Genomic DNA, 10,358 nt, shown 5'->3' with positions numbered 1-10,358 from the left:
AAATTCAGCTTGATAAGTTAAAAAAGTACCTTTTAAAAGCAAAAAATTGTGACTTCTCTTATGATTCTTTTTTTTTTGTACTTTTAACCAAAAGCACCATGCGTTAAAACTAACACTATTCTAAATATTAACTAGAAGAGTTTAGACAAGAAATAATGATGGTTCAGAATAGGCTAGTTTAAATAAAAAGCAATCGAAGTTTATATTTATAGCTCAAAATGTAGGTCTATAGAAGAAGTAACATCAGATAGTTATCGACCTGAGTAAAGTGACAAGCCTATGTCTATATCAACAAAACGATTTGTTCCCTCTCAGCCAATAGAGCCCATCAGTTTTTATTTCAATTTATAATTTCATGGACATATTGTCATCATTGTCCAATTCCTATTCAGGGTTGATAACTATTACATCAGCACCAGAGGCCATTTATGTGCATGATTTCCCTTACATCGGTAGCTATAGCAATGACTAGTGCATGGGTAGGTTAGATAACTCTCTTTTCAATGCTTGTTAAATTTATTTTCTGGTATTGGCTTTAAAAAAATAACCGAGCTTAATTACTAAGTTTCAATTTTATTTCGTCTAAGTAAAATATTTAGGTGCCACCTGTACCAAAACGGCCAGTTAATAGATTCAAATCTTATTAAGAAAATATTAAATAGCATATTACATAGCCAGCAACTTTAAACAAGTTGTGTGACTTGAGGAGGTACTTAAACTTAAAAAAAACAACACAAAAAATACTGTTTTAGTCCGAAGTTTTAGTGTTTAATCAATATCTCATTTTTTTAAAAAATAGATCTAAATCTGTATTTAACTCTGCATTCCTTTGACATAATGTGACGCACACTTATTTATAGAGACACTAATTTAATAGTAGGCCTAATAGACAATTTTTTTTATTAACACTACACTATAGTAATGTAGTAACTTACTAAGTAATCACTATCAATCAAGGTTTCTTCCAGACATCTCTCCCCCGCCTTATCCCGGGAGCATTCATACCCACGACTCCCCCCTCCTGGGACTAAATAGAATAAAAATAATATATATTTAATATATAGACCTAGATCTATATATAATTTATATAGAAAATAAAACTTAACCAGTGTCAAAAAATGTAATTGCCCCCCCCCCCTACCAGAAACAAATGTTAAAAGAAACCCTGGTAGTACTAAGTAAGCCTACAATGGTGCACATAATAGATACCCCTATAGGCTTATACTTATGTGCATAGCCCATATACTACTTGGAAATAATACCAAACTTTTTTCAATGGTGAAAAACTTGCGGCACCCATCATTTTATCTTGGCAGCAACAGATGTGATTTTAGAAAAAAATATGCCTCAAAATATTTAGGTTAATTCGTGTTAATGAAATTTGTAAATAATCTAACTAGAACTTAAAAAATATAAACTATCGGTATCATCAGTAAGGAGTAAGAATTTTACACAACAAACACACATGACTTTTATATGTTTATGGCATCTAAAATAATATAGGGTACTAATTTTTGCATTGCAGGTTCTACATCTACATCACAAATGATGGAAAACCATGAACAGAATCATAAAGATCCAGTTGTTTTGCCAATCAAATACACACCTCAATATAAACATTCTTCCCTACCTCATGTGTTGACAGATTATGGCTTTAAAGACACAGAAGCAGAGAGACTTGCAAAGGTAAGAATACAATACAGGTACTTTCGATCAGTTTTTACTGTAAAAACTCAAAGGCTAAGACTAAGAACAATTAATTCATTTGGGTAACTGGAAATATAATCACCAATTATGATACTAAATTACTTATTTAACCCAAATTATCTGTAGTTTTTTAGTTATTAGTGCCTTAGCCTTAACCCAAAGCATTACTCTGTACTTAATGTGATTCCTAGTATTTCCTCAATCTCTGATTTAAAAAGTTGAGTACTGTAGAAGTTTCAACAAAACATTGCATTTAAAGCTTATTTACAAATAAATTTTAGATTTATATTAAATGCAAAACAGGCTGAATGCTTTTAACATATAAAGTATTTTTTTTTACAAAACAACAATATGAAATTTGGTTTAAAAGGCTACTTCACCAGATATAAATTATTATTAATAAAAAATTTGATGAAGTTGTTCATTATTAGAGTAAATGACCATTGATAATAAAAAAACTTTTTAAAAAGGCAAAACAAGAAGAAAAAAGACGTAGAAAAGCCCTTAAACAGCAACAGACAAACAATTTTTATGATGCTGATGAAGAAAGAATTCAGGAAAAAGAAAGAGAGCGAGATGAGGTAGAAATACATTTAACATATTACTTTACCTGCTTGCAGTTTTAAAATGTTTATGTTCTTAAGACTGTGGCATTTTATTTACGTCACCTCAAAAGTTACTTTATCTGTGAATGTAACTTCCAAACTTTTCTGTTCTACTTTTACTTTATTATAATTATCTTGTTCATTAATTTTATCAGGTTTTTTTTTGTTAAAGACTTCTTTCTTTTCATGTCTTTCTTTTTTATATTTTATGCATTGAGTTTTACATTACATTTGTGTATGCTTAGTTTATAACACAAATGACAAATGTTAATTCAGGTAACATTAAAATTATCATAGTGGCCAAGCATTATATTACTTTCTGTTCACAGCAATGTCTTAAACTGGTGAATGATATGTATAGACTCAGAGACTATTACTATAAAGAATATAACAGTTTACTAGCTGACAAGGTGAAAAAACAGAGAGAGAATATAAAGGCTAAAGATGAGGAAAGGGAAAAGAAAATATTTGATGAAGAGGAAATGAAAGTATGTTTTTTTTTTTTTTTTTTTTAATTTTTTAATAATATATTTAATGATGAAGTAAATTTTTAGAAAGTGGATTATTCATGGTAAGTTTAACATAAATCTTAAAGTTAAAAGTCTTCATTAAGTATTGGCCATGTTATATTTTTTATGGTTAAAAATTTTGAATGGTGAGAAGATTATAACTGATACCCCCTACCCTTCCTATGCCACTTATCTTTTTTTACTTGCTAAGAATTCTCAAAGATGAAGATTATGTTTAATCTTCCTAACACAACTGAAATATAAATTTTGATTTTTGTTTTAAATTACTGTGAGTAAAAAACACTAGTAAAACTGTGAGTACTTGAACACAGTGAGTAGAACTCTATACATTTGATCTGCTTTTGTTGAAAATAATGAGAATGTACTGTTAGAGTGATGACCAAACAATAAAACTAGGAGCTATTCATTACATTTCAGTGTAAATAATAGACTTTGAACTCTGCATCTTACTTTAAGTTTTGTATCAACATACACAACCCATAACTGAATGAAATTACAGCAACACGTGAAGCAAATATTGTTGAAGTATATGTTATCATTCTATCACATACAAATTATTTATGTTAATTCATGTAAAAGAAATTATTTTAATTAATCAATTAATCAATGAACTCTTGAGGATGTTCTGCCTCTAATATAAAATTTAATACAGTGGCGAAATAGTTTATTTCAACATTGTCCTCAGAGAAAAGCCAGCCACACAGTGAAGAAAAAAGAACGTCACACTCTAGATACATTACCTCCAAAGCTGAAGGTCCCTAAAACAAATTTATATTTGGTAGGTTCATTTACCATTTCAATTTTTATGTTTTATTCTTTTTAATGTATCATTATTTTACTCTAACAGCTTGTGATTGTGATTTTTTTTGTTGGAATTATTCTTAAAACTTTTTTTCTGTTTTTAAGATGTAATTTATATTTAAGTTTGTTTTATTTTCTTATTATTTAGATTATTGTAAGTTAGTTTTCATATTACTTTGCAAATTAAAAAAAGAATTAACTATTTTAACTATTCAATACCAAGTTTAAATAATTGAGTGTTTCAAAATTTCTTTTCATAAAGATTTTATTAATGTTAACAAAACAGATAGTTGGATTGGAAGAAAAACTTCGCAAGGAGGGAAAATTAAAGACAACAACGGATTTTACTCAGTTTAGGTCTGAGCTACAGAATCCTGAGGTTTTCAACTCCACCTTTAAAATTCATAAACATAAAGGTTTGTAGGCCAGCTTATTTCTTATGTCTTTATTAAGGCATTAATTTTTTTAGAAATATATCACAACCTTCAATTTTTACAGTATATAATTAAATCTATGATTAGTTTAATTGTTTAAAATTTTGTTTCTTTAACAACAAAAAATGATTGGGGGGTGAGGGTGGAGGCAGGTACAGAGTTACCACACTATTTCAACCTACCTATTTGTGCCTTTGGGTGTATCTTGTTCAATAACCTTTGTATGTGTTTTATTATCGTAATCACCAGACTTCAGCAGTTATTCTGGCTCAGTGTCAGACCATGAGTCCAGCCCTAGCCATGGGGAGTCCAACGACAGCCTCAACTCCCTGGAGCAGAGACCCCTGGGGCTCAAGCAAGAGAGGTCACTGGAGAGAATCTCTGAATCTCAGGAGTCCTCCAGGCCCAGCACAACTCACAACAAATGGGCAGTAACTCAGCTGAATCAGTCCAAAGTAATATTCGCTATTGGATTATTATTATTATTACAACAATTACACTACTACTGTATTTCCTGAGGAATATGAGAATTACTTTACCCAAGAGAATCATTTCAAAAGTTGTGAGTTGTCTTACGTACCAGGAATCAAATTATTTGGGCTGGTAAAACTCAAAAGTTAGGATGGTTTTAAATGTCCAGTTGTCTTACATGTCCAGTTCTCATATATGGAATATATAGATCTTCCTAAAATCTCTCATTTAATTTCCCTCAATGTATATTCTGTATAATATTTTAATAACTTAATTTATGAAATTGCGTTATTGAGTAGTAGATCTGCATTAAGCCAAAAGGTTTGAGTTCGACTCCGTTCTCAGTCTCTATGATTCACTGTCTGGTCAAGTCTGTTGGGTACCTGAACTAAATCAGGGAAAGTAAAGGCTTCTAAGCTCATGCTGACCTCATCATTCAGAGGTTACAAAAATAGATGAGCTTTACTATATTTGCCAAAGGGTACATTATTTAATATGAAGTAGGCCTATATTTTTTAGAACTGTGTTGGAATTAATTTCCAGCAAAGTAACTTTTTATTTATTATTTGCAGCGGAAAAGCAGCTTAAGCCAAGGGGACAAAATTAGACTAGATGTCGAAAAATTATTTCCTAAGGTATTTATTGTTTTTTAACTTGTAGTTGTATTAGTAAATAAATGAATATAAAAAATATATTTTGATATCCAGTCAAAATTTAAACATAAAATTTAATAATTATGTAAAATAAATGTAAACTTATCATTAAGACTTTGCAATCATTCAGTTGTTCTATATTTTTTTTTGGCTATCAGCTAGAGATGCCAAAACTACATTGTTTCACGCTTGACTTGACTAAAAGACCTCCAGACCCAGAAGAGGTAAAAAATGAATCAATCTTTATAAAAAAAAGTTTTTTGGATTCTAATTAGAGAAATTAATTATATCCATGTCTGATAGATATATTAAAGTGGGTAATATCATTTAGGTTCAAGAAGATATAGAGTTGAAAGCTAAAGAAAGAATGAGAAAGAAAATGGCACGCACAGTAAACAAAATGTACCAACTGGCAATGAGTAATGCTGCTGTTGCAGCTAGGTAAGTCAGGCAACTTTTATAATCTAACTTAGCCAATTATAATCTTTTGTTTTTTTAAAATAGCTTTTCAAAATAAAAAATTTAAATATAAAAAAAAATATTTAACCATAACTTTAGAAGAAATGATTTTGCAAAATCTAAAATGTTTGTTGGAGTTATTTTTTTAAAACGTTTACCAAAAATATAACAACTAATGGTACACTCTACATAATTAGGTTACATATAAATATATGTAATGTATGAATAAGTGGTCATCCATAAATGAGATCACCGTTCATTTTTGAGGATTTTTATCCCCCCCTCCATACTGTCACAAAAACAACTTAGAATCCCCTACCCCCTCACCCACCTCAGCTTTCAACCCACATTGAAATTGCAGTTAATTCTTGAAAGATATTGATTCCTTTCCATTATATTGACTGAGCTCAGTCACCATAGCAGATATTAATCAATTATTATTACAATTTACAAAAACAGTTTTCTAAAATGTGAAATAAATTCTAAGTTTCAGTTCCTAAAATTACTTTTTAAAATGCAAAGTGTGACCTCACACTACCTGAACACATCATCACAAAATTACAAACCCCCTCCCTCCCCCCTTAGGAGTGTGACATTATTTAATATTTATGGACAATCCTTAATCCTAAATGGTGTTCATACTTTTCCTAAAGCTTAATTTTCCATAAAACGACCTGAAATGTGTCAGGAAATCAATAATTGCATTATTTTGATCTACCTAAAAGTACTAAAAAGCAACTTTTAAAAATTCCAATGTAATTAAATACCAACTTCTCATAGTTAATTTCTCACAGAAAGATATCCTTTGAAGTTTATTGTTGAATGTGTAGATTATAATATTAACTCCCTTATTTTGGATTTTATCAGAATAATTGATCAGCATGAAGACATGGACATGGTACTGAATGGGCCAGATTTATCTGATGTGGTAAGTTTTTATTTGTGAAATATTTTAATGGATTGTTAGACAAAAGATCTAAAGTATTAGTTGTTAGTTTGCTCTTCTATATTCCAAATTGAATTTCAGCAATACATTTATTAATACATCCATATAATCTAATAAAATGATTTTTTTTTCTAAATTTATATATGTAGGCCTACGTTTTAAAATGCCTGGCAATGTATTAAATTCTGAATGATTTGTTTTTCAATTTGACCTCTCTATTTACCCATAGATCTTTATTTTTTTTACATACGAACAAATACCAGTATTTATGTTGTGCACAAACATAAATAACTAGTCCCTCCATTTCTTTATTATCCAAAATATTATGAGCCAATTGCCATCCACATTTTATGTCTCTCTTTTTTAAAATATAGAACTTGTTTATTTTGATAATACATGGGGGGGGGGGGGGGGGGGGTTTGCAAATATATTGCCATGGGATATCCAAATTTTGATAAAGCTTGAACCAATAAAGGTTTATTTTTAAATTTATAAATAGATAGCAGATCACCATTGGTTTCAAGCTTATGGGCTGAGAGAAGGAGCTCTACAAGAGGAAACAAACTATCCCCAAAATTCTTTTGGTGGCCCAAAATCTCTTAGTGGTCTACCATCAGTTGATGGCCCACCATCTGTCAGTGGTCCACCATCTCTGGACACAAGGCCAGATCCTCTACCAGACATACCAAGCCGTGGCAGCAGTTCTACAAGTAGAAAATCTCAGGCCATTGAAATTTGCCAGGAAAATCAGAGGTAAGATGGTTAAAGTAACAATGGGACTTGCCAAAATGGATCATGGAATAAACAATTGTGTTATTATTTCTAAAATGTGTGATACAGTTAACTTCTGAGATTTATGATAGTCGTTTGTTTAGTTAACTGATATTTAAAAGTTATTCTGCTTTTATTACCAATTTTAGTTTACAATATTTTAACGTAATGTTTAGTTTGCTACTAAGCTGAGGTATAGCAAAGTAGGGTTATTTCTGATAAAATATATGCTTTAATAGTAGCAGTATAAAAAATTGTTAAATTTGTTTTAAATTTTCGTTCAATTTCTAAATTATAATAAGTAAAAACAGTTTCTATTTTTTTTTTTTTTGAAGTGTGACTGAAGAAACAACCAAGCCTCCTCAGCCCCTTACAATGAGTGAAATACAGGATCAATGCGCCATTGTGGTAACACACAATTTTACTTCCTCCCCATACCATCCATACTTGCACCATTGTGGTAACACACACTTTTACTTCCTCCCCATACCATCCATACTTGCACCATTGTGGTAACACACACTTTTACTTCCTCCCCATACCATCCATACTTGCACCATTGTGGTAACACACACTTTTACTTCCTCCCCATACCATCCATACTTGCGCCATTGTGGTAACACACAATTTTACTTCCTCCCCATACCATCCATACTTGCACCATTGTGGTAACACACACTTTTACTTCCTCCCCATACCATCCATACTTGCACCATTGTGGTAACACACACTTTTACTTCCTCCCCATACCATCCATACTTGCACCATTGTGGTAACACACAATTTTACTTCCTCCCCATACCATCCATACTTGCACCATTGTGGTAACACACAATTTTACTTCCTCCCCATACCATCCATACTTGCACCATTGTGGTAACACACAATTTTACTTCCTCCCCATACCATCCATACTTTGCCATAATTGTAACTCCTATTTTAGATTATTTCTTCTTTACAGATACTTGACGCTATTTTGATAGATAACACCAGTGTTTCTTCCACCTCCAGGCATCTCTTCGGGGGCAGAGCCCCCCAAAGAGAGTCTACCACCCACCCTGAAAAAAATGGAATTTGTATAGAAAATATATACGTTTTACAGTGTCCTCCCCCTCTGTAGAAAAACGTCTGGAAGAAACACTGAATAACTCTTTCTCATGTTAGATAGTTAACAATGTCTAACATTAGTTAGCAAATGCTAGAAAGTTAACAATCACTAATATTGCATAATCACCTCCAATGTTAGATAGTTGACAGTGTCTAACATTAGTTAACAAATGCTGGAAAGTTAACATTCACTACTATTGCATAATCACCTCCAATGTTAGATAGTTAACAGTGTCTAACATTAGTTAACAAATGCTGGAAAGTTAACATTCACTACTATTGCATAATCACCTCCAATGTTAGATAGTTAACAGTGTCTAACATTAGTTAACAAATGCTTGAAGGTTAACATTCACTACTATTGCATAATCACCTCCCATGTTAGATAGTTAGCAATAACTTAATTTATATAGTTAACCATGTCTAATGTTAGCTACCAATTGTTACTTATTTAACACAGTCTAAAAATTTGAGTTAACTTGTAGCATAATTCTCTTTTATTTTCACCAACATCTCCTCAATAGGAAGCCAAAGCTTTAAGCACATTGTGGAACAACTACCTCCGTGCAGGAAAACAGTGAAAGGATCTATCATCAACAGGCTAATAAATGATATTTTTATACAGTTTATTCTTAGTGTTTGTGTCAACTTTAAATTGATTTTTGTATGTAATTAAAAAAAATTGTAAATCAAAATTGATCAATGTAGGAATACTTAATCTTGAACTTGTTTTTTTTAATCAACCACAATAGGTAAACAGTTCAATATTTGTGGTGTTCGAAATAAGTGCAGTTTGAAACCTCTTCAGACGAGAGAAATACTCTATGCTAGTGGAAATACTTTGCTCCTAACATTGACAACGATTAACTTAGGGGTCCTCCATAAAAGTTTTTCAGACATTTTTTATCCAGGAGGGGGAGGGGGCGCTTGAAAATTCTATGAGGTTGGGTGAGGACAATGGTTATTATTTTCTATATAAATGGAAAAGTTTTTTAATTTTTCTTGTGGGGGAGGTGCGGTAGACGTGTTCTGCAGCTCCCCCCCCCCCCCCCCCAGTTCAGAAAGATGCCTTAAAGAAACACTGTCAATACATAATGTAATAAAGCTAGAGAAATGGTGGGGGGAGAGGGGGGGGGGGGCGAAGAATTAAGGAGGTTGTGTAGTTCAGAAAGTATAATGCCAAACTTTAAAGATAAAGTTATTTTAGTTATCATATTTCTAGGGATTATTTTTAAATTAAAACTGTAACTTAATAAATGTAGTTGCCATTGTTCCAGTTTGACTCAGATTTTAGGAACAAAAATTCTCGGTTCATGCAACAAAAACTGTAGTTTGTATCCTGAAGTGCGGCGTATTTCGTGTGGAATGGTCAGACCCTGTGTGACTATAATTAACGTTAGCGTTTTTAGAAGTTTATTTTTTTATTAACCTGCTCCATCTGTCTGTCGTGCTTTTGTCTGTCGTCAAAGATCGAAACAGTCAAGCGAAATTTCGAACACTTCTAACTGACAGATTCGTTTCAAAGTCGCAGTGGGTCAAGACTTGAAGGTAACTTAAAAACAATTAGTTTAGATTGAATGGGTATCAGACTGTTATAGGAATAAAATAACAGAAAAGATCCACGTAAACGAGAACATTAATTTTTACCCTCTTAAAAAAAATTAATATCTTTTTACTGGAATTTTAAAATTTGTTTTATATAAATAATTTTAAAAAGAAAAAGGTTAAAAGTTCCAAAAAGGCCCATAGTCCATTCCAACTGTACAGGCATTATGATTCAGTGGGGGGGGGGGGGGGGGGTCGAACAGGGCCCATCCGCAATAATAACCTTACAGGCTTTGTCGTGCAACTGTCCGCACTGCTCGAATCCATCT

General features: G+C 31.8%; 1 protein-coding gene across 1 annotated transcript; it reads left to right on the top strand.

Annotated features, from left to right (window-relative positions):
- Positions 1-454: 454 nt before the first annotated feature.
- On the top strand, positions 455-9,111 carry LOC131955802 (uncharacterized). Its single transcript, XM_059320077.1, has 14 exons — positions 455-479; positions 1,526-1,686; positions 2,178-2,288; positions 2,642-2,800; positions 3,528-3,620; positions 3,930-4,059; positions 4,327-4,532; positions 5,121-5,183; positions 5,360-5,425; positions 5,533-5,642; positions 6,528-6,588; positions 7,106-7,359; positions 7,713-7,785; positions 9,009-9,111. Exons 1-14 carry the CDS (start codon positions 476-478, stop codon positions 9,063-9,065), a joined length of 1,548 nt encoding a protein of 515 aa, XP_059176060.1. The 5' UTR covers positions 455-475; the 3' UTR covers positions 9,066-9,111.
- The last annotated feature ends 1,247 nt before the right edge of the window (positions 9,112-10,358 follow it).

Source organism: Physella acuta, unplaced genomic scaffold, assembly GCF_028476545.2.
Source record: "Physella acuta isolate Inbredline_101_S28 unplaced genomic scaffold, ASM2847654v3 ptg001105l, whole genome shotgun sequence".
NCBI lineage: Eukaryota > Metazoa > Mollusca > Gastropoda > Physidae > Physella > Physella acuta.
Note: the sequence above shows the minus strand (reverse complement) of the source record. Positions and strands in the feature narration are given on the sequence as shown.

Coding starts and splice junctions, on each gene's coding strand:
- LOC131955802 (XM_059320077.1), top strand. Junction 5,184..5,359: donor TCGAAAAATTATTTCCTAAG/GTATTTATTGTT, acceptor TTTGGCTATCAG/CTAGAGATGCCAAAACTACA. Junction 7,786..9,008: donor AGGATCAATGCGCCATTGTG/GTAACACACAAT, acceptor TCTCCTCAATAG/GAAGCCAAAGCTTTAAGCAC.